We start from the raw sequence: 19,492 nt of genomic DNA on the forward strand, positions 1-19,492 counted from the left end.
TGACACACACCCCATTGCCAAGTCATCCCATCCAATGCATGTAGGAAAGCCACTTAATACAATAAATATATTGTCTATTATATATTTTTCACTATACATAAATGAGGTCTTAGGGTCTCACCATATGCAAAATGTCTTTTTATCATTATATGCATTATAAACTTGAACAAATTAGCCCAGTCATTTGGTACTGCTTTCATCTGCTGTTTAACCCCTTAAGGACACATGACATATGTGACATGTCATGATTCTCTTTTATTCCAGAAGTTTGGTCCTTAAGGGGTTAAAGAAACATTACAGTGTCAGGAAAACTAATGTGTACTACGTAGGTGACCAGCCCACGACCGATCTCACAGGAAATGTGATTTTACTAACCTTTTCTCCAATTCCGCACTCTTCTTACCACAGCTGGCCCAGTCTGGCTCCATCTCAATGGCTGAGATAATCAATTTTGATGATCTCAGCTAATATTATGCATACTAATAGGAAAACATTGGGAGGCTATTGTGCATGTTCGGCAACATGCTGCGCTGCACCAATCAGCGTCTCCTCATAGAGATACATTGAATCAATGAATCTGTATGAGGAACATTCAGTGCCTCCAAGCAGATTGTGGAGACACTGAATTCTAGTGCTGCACACTGTTCAGCACTGGGATAAGAAGAACATCCAGTGACCAGTGGAGTGACTGCCACTAGAGGTGTTCCAAAGCAGCAATGTAAAGACTGTCTTTTCGCTGCAAATTTACAGTGTCCAGTCTGCAGGGATATGCTTTAGACACCAGAACCAGTACATAAAGCGGTGCACCATCGTTGAGCAATAGAGTGTCAGATATATTAATGAAACACCACTCGCACACGCTAAAATCATAGGAAGCGTAACGTGTTCATCTGTTTTAGTACCAGAGTAGTGGAAACACACTTTTAAAGTATTAACATAAATTGCCCTCTAACACAAGAGTTTCTGATGCTATTAGATAGATGTCAAGTATTTTAAAAATTGTAATATTTATATTAATATGCCTGACGGAAGGCTTTATGATCTTTAATAAACAAGTATCATTTGAATGTAGTGTTACCATTGAACTTTTCCAAAAAGACAAAAACATACTTTGGTATATCATAAGAGGTTATTATTCAATAACTGACACAGTAGGTTTGTACTAGGTCATTTTATGAAATAATATTTTTTATATACCATTAAAAAAATTTGCATTGTGGTGTAACGAATACTTTATATGACCAATGACTGGTTTTGAGCTTCTTCAAGCTTATACTGGAGTATATGATATGAAAATTATATAATAAATCCAGTTTGAAAACACTGTACTCTATAAATAATAAAGAAAATAAGATAAAAAAACTAAATAGCCATGTAGTTTATTTTATTTATTCATCTGTTTAAGAATACTTTATGATTAGAATGTCAAAGTTTCAATGTCATAAAGTCACAATTACATAGTTTTACAGTTATAGGTTGTACTTTGTATTTCAATATGTTTCCAGTGCATATTAATATGTTTTATATATTTGTTTTCAACATAGGACAAGCCAGATTTTGTTAACTCTGTAAACGTGTCTGTGGAATTTAATTTTCCAAATCCAGAAAAAGGTCCAGTTCTCAGTAGTGAACTCCCGAACATTATCAATGGATATGTGAGTACATCAAGTCCACCATTTTTCAAATCCCAGTTGTTATTGAGTTTATTTCACATAGCTTTGGAAACTTAGGGTTTAATTAATTATTTACATATAATAAATTCTAATAGTGTGTTTAAAAGTATTTATAATAGAATTAGGGACAGTCAATCTCCTACAAGTTCTTTGATTTGTTATCAACTGGAAGGAGTATATTCTATATTCTCTATAGTATAAGTCCATAGAGACTGTCCATAGAGACTGTATGGACTTTGTAGTAGATTCTGCCAAGGTAACTCTCGGTTTTGGCAGGGAAAATTCTAAAACTATTCAAAAAAAGATTAGAATAGTTGTGAGCAAAGTAAACAGTATACTGTGATGGGTTCACCTTTCCTGCACCACACAATGTCTTGGAGAGAAATTATAACTAAGAAACGTGTGCTAGTGCATTTAACTCCAATGCTTTGATGGTAGTAAATTATCCTATTCTGTTATAAAATAAGAATAAGGAAATACATTACAATATTTTCAAAGAAGGGCAGCCAGAAAATTCCCACATAAAACTTTTAATATGTTTACTAAAAAAAAATAAGCAAAAGTTACAAACCCAAAAAGAAGAGCAATTATTAAAGTATAAATGTTTGTCAGAAAAGTAAATAAAAATATAACATATCAATGCCAATTGTAGATTCAGTATCTATCAATAAAGATCAAGAAGAAGATCTGATCCAAATTGTTTATACATAAGATCCCTTTTTTAGACTAGTAATTCATGAATGCTAATAGATTACAATGTGTAATCAACTTGCGCTAACTTTGGGTAAATCAAATATGGTATTCTACATAACCACGTAATGATCAAATCATTGTACTAAAGTAACATTTAACTGAAACCTGCATCTGAAAGTATGAGTTAAAATTCCTAAGTTAATAAGAAAGAAAAACATGCTTCAGCAGATAAGAACATGTTTTGGCTTTCTTACAAGTCAATTCTGATTCTCAGACACCTAGGTAAGATTCCCGGAGCTGACTGACCTTGTATTCCCTAAACTAACTGCAAATATTTATAAACATCATTAGAACAAGTATGTGAACGTGTTCATCTTGCATGGAAACGAAAATTAGAATAAACGAATATAATTATTTTACCTCAAATTAACCATTTATACCCAAATAAATGTAATAGTACCAGCCAAAGAGCGTGTCAAAAGAAACAGAGCCCAAAATAGTAATAATAATAAAAACAATTGAGTATTCAAAAGTATTTTTATTATTGATGGGTAAAAGGTAAGGATTGATTTGGTGGCTATAATATATATATACACTTAGCATTATTAAGCTATATCTGATTCACTTAGAAACAGTGCTAGAATTAGATGACAGTCTTGTAATTTGGATGGGTAGACTATTGTGCAGGTACAACGACAGAAGGGAAATGGTAAAAACTAAAATCAGAGCACCACATAATATTCTTAGCATTGCTATCAGTGTCTCTCACACTAAACATCTATTGTGACATTTTAATGAAGACCCATAATGTGTTAAAGGAAACCTATAGCATTAGGAACACAAATGTGTATTCGTAACACTATAGTATCCTGGTGACTGTTTAGGTGACCGACTCCCACCTGTAGAGAGGAATAAAAGGTGTTTGTGCTGCTGTTCCGCCTGCTTGGTTGAGATTATCTAAATTGATGATCTCAGCCAATCCAATACTTGTTCTCTCTGAGTCTATCTGACTGAAATAGCAGTTTTACTCTACAGAATGATAATGTTTTCAGCTGCAGTGTTAAAAAGTTGGGGCATTAGATGAAGTGGTCTTGGTACCTTTAGTGTCACTTTATTGATTAGGTTGGTCAATCACTTAGTTGATTTAAAATAAAAAAGACATTGAACAATGGCTGGTATAGTGACCATCTAAACACTGTAAGGGTGATTGAATACAGCACACTGACAGAAGCCAGCTGGCAATTACAACCCATAAGAAAATCTCCATGTTGAGCTGTAGAGGACCATGACCAAAGTAAATCTGAAATTGAGTCAAAACAAGAGCCAGCATTTAAGGTAAATTCATTTACTTAAATTAATACAGTAAGCCCACTGAAGATTTGACAGAATGAGCATCAACAAAGATAAAAAAAAATAAAAATGGATCAGGCAGATAAAATTGACAAATACTGCCAACCATGTGGAATAACTGTACCTTCATCCTGGGACCTACAGGAGAAGCTGGCAAATGTAAAGCATCAGCAGAAGCATTTAAATTAATCCTCAAAATAAGCCTTAGATACCTTGAAAAGCTGCCACCTGGATGCAAACTTATTTAAAGCAAATATACTTTCAAAGTTAAATATAACTGACATCTATAGAAGATGGTGAGCCTTATGTAATGGTAACAGTGTCGTTTTAAATTAGTGTAGTTAGCAAACTGGACTGTTCAATTAACTGAGTCACAATTTTTCCTGTATATGATTGTCCATCGTTTTACCTGTAAATTTGCATTCATCTGAGTATTGCTAATGTTTTGTTTTTTTCAGCAACCATACATAACAATTAAAGCACTATATGTGTATGGCTATAATGTTAATATTACACACCTATGCTTGAGGATCCACAACCTATACCAGGATGAGATGGATGGCGTGGGGGCTGTTAAAATTAATATTGTATTTCATCACTACTTAAAATTATACTCTTTAATACTTTGTCATTTTGATTACACAGATTCCTTTCACAATGGACTGTGGAGAAAAGAAGAAATGTATTGCAGACCTTGTCCTGGATGTCAAAATACACGAGGATAGTGTCAGGTAATACGGTTTTGGGTAATTAATATTTTACAGATTTTATATGCAGTACATGAGGCAGCTATACAATTACAAATACTTCTAAAATAAAATAAAAGCATGTAACTGGACTGAGAATGTCAGGTTGCCAGTTGCAGTTGCCCACAGTTTTCTTGAATTAAAACATGTATTAAAATGAAATAATGGAGAATAAACAGTGTGGACCTATATAACAGGTACAAAGTTAAAATTAAGATTAACTCAATTTTCAGAAATATAAATAGTATATTTGTGGAAGGTCCATAAAGTTACTCAGTAGCATCTCAGCCTCTACCATCCAATTAGTTTGTAAACTATTCATTTATATAAGCTCTGTCTCATTAGCAGCCTGTATGGGTTGTCACAATCATAATTTGTATTGTGAGTTATATCGGCTTACACAAGGGTTTGGTTATAGTTCTCAGCATGAAATTTACTCTGTAGGAAACAATAATCACACAAACCTTACATAAACATACAATACACTGATATGATTTTTTTGATAATTCTAAGTAAAGTAGGCTCATCATTTTCTACATGATATATTCATTGTTCTACTGTTAAGTACTGTTAAGTGCCAGGCTCATTTATTCTGCTTGTACTATATTATTTTCTGTAACATTTTGTATTTTTTCCCATATTTAGATTTAAAAAAATAGACCCTGACGTTTTTTTTTCTAGACTGACACCAATGTCAAACATTAGTTAGGAAGTGCTATGTGTGTCGAACGTTAAAGGACCACTCTAGTGCCAGGAAAACATACTCGTTTTCCTGGCACTAGAGTGCCCTGAGGGTGCCCCCACCCTCAGGGACCCACTCCCGCCGGGCTCTGGGGGGAGGAAGGGGTTAAACTTACCTCTTTCTCCAGCGCCGGGCGGGGAGCTTTCCTCCTCCTCTCCTTCTTCCTCGCGACGTCATCGGCTGAATGTGCATGCGCGGCAGGAGCCGCGCTCGCATTCAGCCGGTCGCATAGGAAAGCATTCACAATGCTTTCCTATGGACGCTTGCATGCTCTCACTGTGATTTTCACAGTGAGAAGCACGCAAGCGCCTCTAGTGGCTGTCAATGAGACAGCCACTAGAGATTTTGGAGGCTGGATTAACCCTCAGTATAAACATAGCAGTTTCTCTGAAACTGCTATGTTTATAATAAAAAGGGTTAATCCTAGAGGGACCTGGCACCCAGACCACTTTATTAAGCTGAAGTGGTCTGGGTGCCTAGAGTGGTCCTTTAACATTAGCAACAGCCATTGTGCGATAAGAGCTAAGGCTTCAATTTAATATTACAAAAAAGCAGGTTTTGTCAATATTAAAAAGACTAATAAAACAAATAACTAAAATAAAAACTGGAACAAAAATTAGATACTATAGCAACTATAAAATGAAATAAAATACAATAAAAATAAAAATAAGTTATAAAATAGAGTTCAGAAATTCTTCTAATGGCCTGAGTTTTTTTGCAGTTTATTCTATCCTCATTGGGTGTATATGTCGATAGGAGAGAGAGAAAGAGGAATACTAATAGTTTAGTATTTAGTATACTTGGTGAGTGAACAACAACAAAGTGCTTAAATGCCCACTCACATTTTGTGGAGCTTACGTACTAGCTTTAGTAATATCAGCATGTAGAGGTATTATCCCCACTATTGGATATAGGTGTAGGCAGAGTCAGTCTTGTAGGCCCCAGTAGAACATGAAATACAATATTATAACTACAGGGTACGTATAGTGTCAAAGAATATAAAATGTACTCACTCACAAGATTAGAGTTTTTTATTAAAGCTCACATTTTCTGGTATAAGGTAGTATAATCCCCACCCGGAGATATAGTTGATACACGTGTCCTCCAGCGGTGTTCACACATATAAGAAAAAGGAGACCGAATATAGTGCTCTCTGCGTAATAATATATAGGGAGAGAATTGAAAATATACTCACAATTTTTTGAGCAATGGATTTGCTCAGTACTTGCAGTGTGGGTGGAACAATCCCCACCAAGAATTTGAAGGTAGTAGTCCAGGAAGTTGTTTTTTATTTACGTATTTTTATACGTTTATTTACGTATTTTTTATACGTTGTGTACATTACATAGTTTTAAAAGTTTATCCAAAAATATTAAATCATTTGAAAAGCTTATCCAACAATGTTAAATCGAGGACTAGATCAGGTATATTAATTTCACAATAAGCCAATAAACATTTGTATACAAAATCTGGAACTGCTTATTTTCGAGTTTTGTATTTGCAGGACTGTTACTCATCAGTAGGAATAGACAATAATTTGAGTACCATAGAAAATATATTAATATGATATTTTTTTCTTTATTTTTCCACGCATTCATGCAGTTTAAACCAAACAATTATAAAATCCAACAAAGACAAGTTTAATGTGACTTTGACTCTGAAGAACATAAAGGACAGTGCATATAATACCAGAGTCACAGTAAAATATTCCCAGAACATTAATTTGGCAGGGATAGAGGTAAGTGACATTATCTTTGATTTAAGAGTAGGCACAATCAGGAAATATTAGGAATGTAGAATCATGTATTTAAAAATATTGTTTCAAACAGGATTTATATATTAATATGCCTTATTAACTTTTTACGGGTGCCTTATAACATAAATCATACATGCATGGCATCATGGGAGGGCTGGAAATGGGCCACTAGTATCAGGGTTTTTGTTTTTTTCCCAGAGCAGAGGTAGATTGAAGAATATGGATAAGTGGTTGATGGTGTGAGGTCTCCGTTTTGTCACAATGTGTTAGAATCATTTTACTGAGCAAGCTACAAATTCAGTAAGGCCCATTCAATGAATTTTTATTCTCAAGCAAAAAATGATTTATTAAAAAAAAAAAAAAGTATATATTTGTTTATATGTGTGAAAAGCTTCTTAGACTATGTTGTTGTAGGACCAACCTGTGTATTATAGATCCCACCACTGATTCTAGGAGACAAGAATGATATATGATCTGTGCCTTGAGGTTACTATGTTCGTGCACGCAGATATTTATGCTTACTGTAAAGATTATTCTTTGAATGAATTAAAAAAGGGGGATGCCATTTCCCAGGATACTTAATATTTGTTAAATATGAAAGCAATAAATATTTATGAGGTGTGAAAAAATTAGATGTAGAAATCCAAATCTGTTATCCTGCAACTGGGTATCTCCATCTTTGCTCCCTCTTAAACACTATTATAAACTTTAAAGTGTCCTTTGCACCTTGCAATCAGCATAGGGAAAGGATACAGAGCATAGATGAAATGAAACAAAACTTCTCTTATGAAAAACGGTTAAGACAAGTTATACAAAATTTTCAGCGTTTTAACCAAAAGTGTAAATTCCAGAGAAGTGACCATTCCCCTTTAAATGTTGATCGTTTGTTTAATCAAAAGAGTGTTGATTAACTTTAAATATAATGACATAGTGGGAGACGGGCTGCACGGCTGCAAATTGAATTTGACCATGTCTTTCACAGGATAAACAAAAAGAAAATTGTGACTATAACACATCTGTGAATACTGATCTTCTATGCAAAGTTGGATATCCATTTTTAAGAAGAAATGAAGTGGTAAGAAAAATATTAAATAAATTGTCTGTACAATAAACAGTCTGAAAGTGATGAACATAATTTGAAAAAATGCATTTCTTTAGAAATCAATTACAAACACAGTGCTTAAAAGGTAATTTTAGATATTTCTATTTAACCCCTTAAGGACACATGACATGTGTGACATGTCATGATTCCCTTTTATTCCAGAGGTTTGGTCCTTAAAGGGTTAAAGAGACACTGTGGGTCCCAAACAACTTCATCTCATTGAAGTGGTCTGGGTGCAGGTTTAAGACAGCCTCTAGTGGGTGTCTTTCAGAGTCCTAGAGGCGCTTCCTGCATTTTCATGGAGCTTAACTCTGTGAAACGATGTTAGATGTTCTCACGCTTTGCATGAGGATGTCCAGTGTCTTCAAAATCTCCATAGGAAAGCATTGATTCAAGTTCTAATGTGTGTGTGGTGCACGTTATTTTCTCCATCAGCATGATGTAACTGAAAGAGGAGACAAAGCGAATGTCAAGCAAAGAGAAGTGTTAAAAGGGACACAAAGGATGAGAGATGTTCCTAACAAGAGAAAAAACCTCTCCTGTCTGGTACTTGACAGTAATTACACAACTATGAGTGTAACAAGATAAACAATGTTTCTGGAATGAAACTGAATAACTAAAGGTTGAAAGTAGATCACTATAGGCAGCTTAGAGACTACACCATATCCAGTAGCTACAGAAAAGGCCATCTACTGATTCACTATCAACTTTTAGTTAAATGGATCCTATAGTGCCAGGAAAACAAAGCTGTTTTCCTGGCACTATAGGTTTAATAGGTCTCCCCCCAACCCCCCCCCCCCCCCCCCCCAATGGGGTTGAAGGGGTTAAAACCCTTTCAGCCACTTATCTGAATCCAGCGCAGATGTCCCACGCCCCTCCCCCGCTGACATCAGCCAGCGGTGGAGACCTAATGCGCATGTGCAGCAATGGCCGAGCGCATTAGACCTCCCTATAGGAAAGCCTTATTCAAGGCTTTCCTATGGGGGAAATCTAACGCTGGAGGTCCGTGAGGATGTCCAGCATCGGATAACAGACCAAAATTCTGTTTGGATTCCAGAAGCCCTCTAGACACCCACTGAGGGTAGCCATAGCACTGTAATGTAAACATTGCAGTTTTCTGGAACTGCAATGTTTTTTATTGCAGCACTAAGTGCAAAAGGGTCACAGCACCCAGACTACTTCGATTAGCTAAAGTGGTCTTGGTGCCTACAGTGTCCCTTTAACCCCTTAAGGATGGTGGGCGTACTATGCTGTCCTTGAGGACCCAGTCCTAAACACCAGCGGGCATCATTTAAAATGCCATGCAAAAAAATAACAAAATATCTTAATTTCTCACATTTATTTATATTTTATTCAGATTGAATTATGTTTCACATATAGATATTTGATATGAAATGAAATCCCTGTTTCTCCTGAACAAAACAACATATAATAATTGTGGGTGCATTTAATATGAAAGAGGTGAAGTCTGGTTAAACATACATATAGCGCAAATTCAACGTTTTGTTAAAGGACCACTATAGTGCCAGGAAAACATACTCGTTTTCCTAGCACTATAGGGTCTGTAGGTCCCCCCCCCCCACCCTTAGGGCCCCCCTCCCGCCAGGCTCTAGGGTGGGGAAGGGGTTAAACACATACCTTTTCTCCACCGCCGGGCTCCCTCGGCGGTGGGGACTCTCCGCCTCCTTTTCCCCGTCATCGGCTGAATGCGCATGTGCGGCATGAGACGCGTGCACATTCAGCCAGTCCATAGGAAAGTGCGGAAGTGCCTCTAGCAGCCGTCAATGAGACAGCCACTAGAGGCTGGATTAACCCATAGTTAAACATAGCAGTTTCTCTGAAACTGCTATGTTTACAGCAGAAAGGGTTAATCCTAGATGGACCTGGAACCCAGACCACTTCATTAAGGTGAAGTGGTCTGGGTGCCTATAGTGGTCCTTTAACGTTTTGATTTTATCGCAACTTGTACAACTGCCTCCTTAAGGGGTTAATCTGTTTCTTTCCTGGTACATTGTTTTTATTGTTACATTTAGAGTTGTGTTGTTTCTGTCAATTACTATAAAGGAGAGTTTGGTTTTCTTGCTAAGAACATCTCTCACCCTTTGTGTTTAACCCATTAAGGACCAAACTTCTGCAATAAAAGGGAATCATGACATGTCACATATGTCATGTGTCCTTAAGGGGTTAATGGCACTTGTACTATCCATACTGACTAGCCACTTCAATCTTAGATGTGGACAGGATAGTGACAAAAGTCTATAGCCTATTCAATTTTAGCGTTAAAAGGGATTTTAATACATTCAACACTGTGAGGTCCGCGGGGCAAATGGACACTATAGCCTTAGGAATAAAGTTTTGTGCTATTAATACTATAGTGTTCCTTTAACATGGTAAATAAACAAAATGTATATCTAACTATTAATTTAGAATGATTACTAGAATATTCAGTTAAACTGCATCACAATAATATTTGATAAGCATTTCAGTGTTTTTCATTACCTGCCATATTTTTGAACTGTCACATTGTATTCTATTTCCCAACTAGATTTCATTCAAAATAACACTTGAATTCAATGTTGCTCACCTGTTGGACAGTGCTTTCATATTTGTCAGTGCCACAAGGTAAGAAATAATAAATGGAGCAATACATATATACTAAACAGCACACTATGGTGAAATGAAAAGCTAACTACATATTTTAGGTTAAAAAAAATTGCAAAAGTTATTAAAATTAGCTATTTTTCAAGCTTTTTCTGCAACAAAAACTAAGAATATGAGAACTATGAGAATTGGCAAAAGCTCTGAGAAATCTCAGTACTTTGACCTGTGGTTAGTCCCCACTCAGGTCTCAAAAATGTTTTTGCTCACTTGTGCCATTAGAGAGAGAACCGATAGCCAATACCTATACAATTAGAAATGTTCTAACTGCCACTCTTGGCATTGGGTGTATCCTGGTGTTTGTATAGAAATAATGTTGTATCTGAACATTTCAAAGCTTCACTTTTAAATACTGACTTTTCGTGAAGTGGAGGGAATATGATTTTATTTCAAAGCATCTATATCAAGAGACCTTTCTAAGTGGAGGATCTTTAAAAAATCAGAGGGAGGTAAAGATCCCACAAGCCAAAAGTCACTATGTCAACAGGGAAAGAACTAGGGGTGACTAATGGGAAATATGATTAGAATGGCGTAGAACAGATATTGTACAAGTGGGGGATTATTTATAGTATATACGAATTTGATATGGTAGAATTACCTGTGTGTGCACTGAGCAAAACTTGTGTATTATTCATAAGGGTTGGTAATTTCATGACCCCACAACACCACTATTAAACAATGGGCCAAATAATGTATCTTTTAGATATACTTGCCCTGACCAAACACACAGACTTTTTCTCCTAAGTGAGAATTATCAGGAATTATAAATACTTTTCAGAAGTGTGGGTTGAAATGAAGGGCTTAACCCTTAAGTAGCTAAAATAGCAGTAATAGGGTAAAAAGCTAAAGAATAGTAATTTGTATCAATTATCACTTATTATCGACACATTGACAAAGAATACTCTGGTCAAATAAAACCCAATCTTTAAGTCAAATCAAATTAAAGCCCATGTAGATCTATTTACTTGGTACTACCGGTAATATGCAGATAAGGATTTTAAGGATTTTTTTTAAACTTGAGAAAAAATGAAAAGTCTCTAGGGGCCAGAAGACTGGGAAGAAAATTCCGAACCCAACTTCCGTGCCCCAACAGGAGTAATTTACTTGCTGATTTGCTGATTTGCTCCTGTGGTCTTAAGTATGTGGGAAAGACCTTTCGCCATTTCAGACTTAGGATACGCGAACACGTCAACTCAGTTAGGCGACATCTGGAGACGCCTGTCTCAAGACACCTACACCAACACCATAACCACTCCTCAGCGGGTATTCGATTTATGGTTCTTGAGCATATACCACAACCCCCTAGGAAAGGGAACTGGGATCTGAGACTTAGACAGAGAGAAGCTTTCTGGATCTATCATCTTAAAACACGTTCACCTATGGGGCTGAATGAGGGCTTCTCTTACTCTCCATTCATTTAAAGTACTGCCGTATTCTGATAAACAATGTTATCTTAATAACAAGCTTGTATATATGTATATATTTCTTTATTATTTCTATTTTTGGCACCTCCAGGCTACCCCCAAATTATACTCTCACTATGCCCTGCATACCTGTGGGTTACCTTGCTCCCTTTTTCTGAGTGCTCTACTATACCCCCTGTCAATTTAAGACTAAATATATAAACTTGGAGGAAATCTATAGTTATTTGTTAGTGATAATGCAGTATCTGTTTCTATGTTGCCAGGTTATTATAAAACCGGCTATAACGGATACGTGTAAATTATACTACATACTAGCTCTTGGCTCCTGTTTATACACATTTATATCTAAGTGATTTAATAAGATACTTAGTTTACATTTTCAGTGGAAACAACTGGGCACTCTAAGGGTTAAATCCTCCCGGTCTAAGGTCTCTGTTTTTTGGTAGGCGAACACGTGAGGGGCTGGACTAACGGCATATTCATGCCACGCCCCCTCTTTGTTCCATTCGTCAGCCGGCTAATGGTCCGAGCACACGGGATTGGTAGATACCCAGGTGGACCTAATTGAGATACCGGTTTAAATAAACCGCGGGGACAGCCTCCCTTCAGATACCCCTGATGACGGCGTTCGGTTACGCCGAAACGCGCGTCGGGTTCAGTCTGCCTTCACTCACTTGAGCACTTCAGCACCTTTTTGCACTTATGTTCGTTTAGTGATTTAACTGGGGCTATATTTGTATGGACTTAGTCTAGTCTTAGAATAGAACACCCACGAAGGTGTTACTTAGGAGAATAAGGGTTAGCACAGGACTTTAGGGGATTTGTGTGTGAGATTATTTACTTTATTTTTTCTCTCCCCCCTCCTGTCCCTACTGCTGTTTTGTTTCCCGGATTGCTGCATGGCTTAGCATACTGCCTCGACCTATAAGCAAGGGGCCTGTCTAATTGTATCAGCCTATTGAAAGCTGATTACCTATGCAGCTATCGTTCTCCTTATAGGACTCTGTCTATTACTATCCTGACCCAGTCTTTTAATAGACTTTAATAAAGTTTTTTGTTTTTTTGCTACGTTTAGCTTAAGATTGGACTGGGCTTCTACCCATCTGGTTGCCTTATTGTAAGACACCCAGGTTGGGTAATTTCTCCCTTTCATTTTTTTTAAACTTAATTGTGAGCAGTGCAGAAACATTTTGATAAAATCCTGCCACACCAAAGGAGTGTTGATCGAATTAAACCTGTTCCATTACAATATAATCTTATCTTTGAACATCTGAGGAGTGGCCACTTGAAGGTGTACCTGGGGACAATGTAAGCACTGCCTTTTCTCTGAAAAGAGAGTATTTGCATTAAAATGCCTGCATGTAATGATTATACTCGCCAGAACAAATACATTAAGCTATAGTTGTTCTGGTGACTATAGTGTCCCTTTAAAGGTACTCTCCAGGTGTCTGCTGTAAGGATAATGGTGCCAAGAGTTCCCTGGCAACATCTCAGTGTAATCTGTTCTGAAACAGGACAGCTTACCTGGTACCTGGGTCATATTTATATATCTTCAAAGAGCTTAAAAATGGCCAATAGAGAACCACACTCATTGACTGAGAGCATTTAGCTGACCCTCTAACCTGGCAATGAGTATGGCTTTGCATGATCCTGCCTAGTTTAGTGGAGCTAACCGGATTCTCCATAATCAGGGAATGCAGCTGCAGGTGCCCGTTGGGAGTGGGACCCAGGTAAGTTGTGAAAGCATTCTGAAACAGTTAGAAAAATAACACAAGGAAGGGCATACCTGCCACTATAAACACTACAGTGAGTTGTAGTGGTTATGGTGCTTGGACTGTTCCTTTAGGAACCATTGCAATGCCATAGACATTTTTTTCTCCCACTTTGAGTGCATTATGTGTTGTATCTTTTATATTTTAAGAATAAAATGTAACACATCATCTGTATTTTTTATATCAAAACTGATTTATGTTTTATTTGAATTCTAGTGACAGTGAAGAACATCCTGCAACTCTAGCAGATAACAGAAAAAATATCACATTTCCAGTAAGATATGAAACCGGGCTAATATTTACAAGGTATTTATATACATTTTCATGCACAATGGAAGACATGCTATATTTAATTAATCTTGAAAGTGAAACTTAGCTATTGATCACCTAAAACCTAATTTGATTTTTATATATTGCAAACACACACTGCAGTGAATTACAGTTTTAGAGTAATTGACAAGTATTGACATACAGGATATAAGAGACAAGAGGTGAAGAAGGCACGTACAATCTATAAACCTTGTGAAAAATGTGCTAATAAGATCAAAAAGCAGAGGAAGGTTTAATTTGATGCAAAGGCGCAGAGAGAGGTAAAGATGGTTGACATTGTTTACATGGTACAGATTAAGTAATATCACCCTCATAAAACACATTTCTAAATTCTATAAGGCTGCTTACAATCACCTATCTCAGCAAACAAATATGTGGATTCAGTTCCACCCTATCTCCATATTGTGTTAAACCCACCACTACTTCGCAGTGCCCCAATGTCAGTTGGTCTTACACTAATTCCAACGTGGGCGACAAATGAAATAGTGCTAGTGTTAAATAAGCTGAAGGGTATTAAATAATCAGTTGTAATAGCATTGTGAATATAAATATATATAATGGAATGTGATAAATGCAATTTTAAAAATCCAGTGTCAAAACTAAACAATTAAAGTGATAGTACTTTTATGTATATACTCACAATGCAAATTATATATATTTTCAATGAAAATTATTATTAAAGATACATTACTATTCAAAACCTCCTCAAATATGTACCTGTGATCACCTCCAAAGGGGCCTCTGAAGCTGGGGGGCTCTTCAGGGTGCTCAACCCAAAAGGAATCGGATCTGGATTCCAAACTTACATAGTAAAAACAAAAGGGAATTAGGGGCACATCTGGATCAAGCATTTTGCAGGACTGGCAGTACCTAGAAAAGTCATTTTCTTAATTTTTGGTTTTAGCTGTTTAGAAGAGTGTTCCCTAATTTGACACCCTAATGTGGAATAACAATATTCAAGGACACCAAATTAGAAAGCTATCAACTAGTTAGCTATCAACAGTTCCCTACTTTGGTAGCCAATTTTCATCCAAATGGCAAGTTTTATGAAAACGAATGCCCAAGTCTACTGCACAGCTACCTCAAGGAGGAGACCAACATAAAACTCTGTCTCTCTCAAAATCTCCTAACCTTGACACCAATACCTGTGCTGGCTGCTTACTTTGCAGCCTTTAAAATGCATTTGTATGACAGTCATTACCTTTGAGTGGGGGGAAGGAGCAGTGCTGATAACTTGCATCCTTGCATCCTTGCATCCTTGAATTGCTGAGGGAACAGGCAGCCTTAGTACACTCCGGTTACTAAAGGTGAGGTTCTAAAGCTCATGTGACAGCCCAAGAGGAGAAAGCAAGCAAAAGGAGTTGAGCTACATGCCAAAAGTAAAGGTATGTAGCCATAACCTGCCAAACTTCAGGGCCTACGGCATACTCGCAGAAACTGAAATTCCATTCACAAACTGTGAGTATGTGACTGGAGATTTTGTGCCCTAATAACACATTGTAGGTCAATGCAAAAAGGGTTTTGGAGATTGTAAAATATATATCTATATATTTTCTTTTACAAATAGAGCAGTTAAGATTTTTCATGTGATCTTGAAATGTATTCACATAAACCAAAGTTTCAAGATTTCCACTCACCAACTTGCCATTGGCAAGTGGAAATTCAGCCCAGGTAAGTGGAAATGAACCCATGGTGAGTGTGCCGTGGATTATCCAGGCTTCTATTGGCGAGTACATTTTAGGCCTAGTAAAAACATATTGTATAAAATGTTGAGCCCCATGCTAACGTGTCTTTCTAGTGTGTATTCTAACATCATGTTTTATGTCTTTTAAGCTCCACAAAAGAGATCCTTGTCACAATTGCAGCAAACGAATCCATATCAGACGTGATCAATTCCACAGATGTCATTGGTCCTGAAGTTAATATAAGTTATATGGTAAAACAGAAATATTCTATAACAATATAATTGCAAATAAATACATGATGGAAAATCTGTCAACATTATCCAATAGAGTAATGTCTCAATTTGAATATTTCACCTTGAAGAAAATATTGGTCATCAATAAGCATATCTGTGTATCTGAAAATATACATACTAAAAAAAATAAAGTACATGATCATGACATAAATAAAATACATTTTACTTGGCTATATTTGGAGATGTATCTGTTCTTACATATTAATATATATATACTATTGATATATACTAAGAAAATGTACAAAATAAATGATCCATTAGGAATTGTCATTATTACTATTATTATTATGTTAGCTTCATGGTCATAATGATTAAAAAATACAATACAAAGTTAAGAAACTACACTTTGGCCATGCTTACACTACAAGGAGGCTCTAAAGATTCCTTGTAATAGGACCCTCTCTGCATTAGTTTCACTACTGAAGCTACCTTTAATGGTCAGTGTCCTCATGCAGAACAATCTAACTACAATTATACCTTTTTTATAGTTGTTGGACTTCACTTCTCAGTATTTTGCTATTCCATGGATTATTTAAAGTTAATACATTCATATTATGCAGCAATGCCAGGGCTGACTGTTACTAAGTATGTTCAACTTTTTTGTTACCAAAATAAACTAAACAACTAAAACCATGTTATCTATCTTCAGAAATGGTGTCTGGGAAAGTTTATAGATGGCGGGGTGCTAGACAGGTGCTAGATGGATTGTTGCACTCTGTCCATTTAACCCCATAAACTCAACCCCTGAGAGGTGTTGAGTACGTGTTGTATTTGGGTAACAGCACCTCCCATGAAGAGATTTGACTGCATGCCCTAATGCTATTAAATCAATGACAGTCTTTTGTTTTATATTTGGGGGTTTTAACACATAGTCATCATCAGTTCTTACCATGATAATAGTTTTAAAGAAGACTATGGAGGCATTGTCCCACCTGCCTATTGTTCAGCCTCCACCGGCCTTCAGTATAAATAAAAAGACTGCAACATGCATTTCTTCAACATTGCTGGCTTTGTTTATTTATCATTCTTTTTTCTTTTGCAGATTAATAGACATATCGATTTGTTGAAACCAACTATAAGATTCCAGCTTTCATTTCCTTACAAAACTCCAGATACTAACATACTCCTTTATCTCACTGATGTGTCATCAACCTCTGTAAGTTTAGTGTACTAATGTCTGTCATTAAATGGAATTATATCATGTTTTAACAAGACATAGTGTAGATCAGTTCATTCATTCGAATAAATATATTGACATATATTCTCCAATGGCAGGTGCAAAGGACACAGTGAAACATCGCTTTTTTACATTGCATTCTTTCTACAAGCTTTTTTTTAAATCCCAGATATCAGGATGGGATGACCCAAAGTTAAAATGACAAACAGTATCCAGTTTACTATCACACTAAAATGATGATTTTCATTTTTCAAAGAAATAGATTGATAATGGCGAAGTACTGGAAAACCCAACTGATTAGTATTGTTAAGGGAATTGATTACTTGATTGTGATTGTAGCTTCTGACAAATTACACAAAAAGTAAAACTATCTGGATATGGACTGAAGAACTGCAAATAGCAGACTCTTCACTTCTTCCACACTCAGTGTCAGCCATTGTAAGTCATGAACGTATTTTAGGAAGAAGAGAATACTCTTAGCATAGTGAGTTCGAAACAGGAATTCCATGCAGACATTAATAGAAACCTACATATTTGTATTTACTTATTTTTTTGAACAGATGCATGTAACTTAACTTATATATATGTTGGCTTTATGACCACCTGCAGACTTTATTTTTATATTTTGGTGTAATTTGCAGGTATTTACATACCCATGCATTCCAAACATGTCTTTATATATATACTTAAGCAAAGGATTTCATTATTTTTATTTATATTGTTCATGCCTACTATACATGAGAAAAAATATTTTAGTAGTATTTCTACTTTAGACCTTGTTTAAAATAGTTCAAGACATTGGGTATCATATAATTACACATTTATTTATTTATAAAATATTTTACTTGGATCGATACATTGATATTTCTCTCGTTATCAAGTATGTCCTGCGTCCACAAAACATTACATTGTTACAATAGGATACAATATATAAATATATACCACCATGACAGGTGCATTCTGTGCTGATGTATATTGCCATAGATCTCTTAAAAGATTTTAGATTGAATGAAGATTTGACTGTGTCCCTGAGGTTATTCCATGATTGCGATGCTCTGTAGGAAAATGAGGATCGAGCCACTTTATTTTTGTATTGTGGTATGCTAAATATCGTGCCAGTACTGGATCAGAGGTTATAGGAGGTGGGAACAGCTGGGGAGAGCATTCTACTCAGGTAGGGTGGGAGCTTCCCAGAAAAGCTCTTATGCACAAGGCTGGAAAGATGAAGAGTGCATAAGGATTCCAGCAACAGCTAATTTAGCTCTTTTAACATGTCTCAGTGGTGGGTAAAGTAATGACATTCTAGTAGAAAGTGGCAGAATGAATTATATAACATATTAAAGGACCACTCTAGGCACCCAGACGACTTCAGCTTAATGAAGTGGTCTGGGTGCCAGGTACCTCTAGGATTAACCCTTTTTTTAATAAACATAGCAGTTTCAGAGAAACTGCTATGTTTATAATGAGGGTTAATCCAGCCTCCAAATCCTCTAGTGGCTGTCTCACTGACAGCCGCTAGAGGTGCTTGCGTGATTCTCACTGTGAAAATCACAGTGAGAGCACGCAAGCGTCCATAGGAAAGCATTGTAAATGCTTTCCTATGCGACCGGCTGAATGCGAGCGCGGCTCCTGCCGCGCATGCGCATTCAGCCGATGACGTCGCGATCAAGATGGAGAGGAGGAGGAAAGCTCCCCGCCCGGCGCTGGAAAAAGAGGTAAGTTTAACCCCTTCCTCTCTCCAGAGCCCGGCGGGAGGGGGTCCCTGAGGGTGGGGGCACCCTCAGGGTACTCTAGTGCCAGGAAAACGAGTATGTTTTCCTGGCACTAGAGTGGTCCTTTAAGTTTATTAAGGTGGGTTTGTGATGCAGGTGCATAAACTACATCCCCATAATCAATGACCGGCATTAGCATTTGTTGCACTATCTGTTTCCTTACTGTAGGGCTTAGGCAGGATTTGTTTCTATACAGGGCACCTAGTTTAGGGCAAAGTTTTAGATTGGGGTCTAGCAACATAACAAGATATTTAAAAGAACAGACTGCTGTCAGTGTCCTATTGGAATTTGTTAAATTTGTTCTGATACATTTCAACAT

The 19,492-nt window shown here is 36.6% G+C and overlaps 1 protein-coding gene across 1 annotated transcript in view; it reads left to right on the forward strand.

The window, feature by feature from the left end:
* ITGA1 (integrin subunit alpha 1) overlaps positions 1–19,492 on the forward strand; it is a 179,270-nt gene that overhangs the window by 152,017 nt on the left and 7,761 nt on the right. The window contains exons 18-25 of the mRNA XM_063454028.1: positions 1,545–1,655; positions 4,362–4,447; positions 6,807–6,942; positions 7,943–8,035; positions 10,608–10,684; positions 14,133–14,222; positions 16,080–16,182; positions 17,267–17,380. Coding sequence (XP_063310098.1) covers positions 1,545–1,655; positions 4,362–4,447; positions 6,807–6,942; positions 7,943–8,035; positions 10,608–10,684; positions 14,133–14,222; positions 16,080–16,182; positions 17,267–17,380 — 810 coding nt within the window. The remainder of the gene's footprint in view (positions 1–1,544; positions 1,656–4,361; positions 4,448–6,806; positions 6,943–7,942; positions 8,036–10,607; positions 10,685–14,132; positions 14,223–16,079; positions 16,183–17,266; positions 17,381–19,492) is intronic.

Source organism: Pelobates fuscus, chromosome 5 (assembly GCF_036172605.1).
Source record: "Pelobates fuscus isolate aPelFus1 chromosome 5, aPelFus1.pri, whole genome shotgun sequence".
In the NCBI taxonomy this organism is placed as follows: Eukaryota; Metazoa; Chordata; class Amphibia; order Anura; family Pelobatidae; genus Pelobates; species Pelobates fuscus.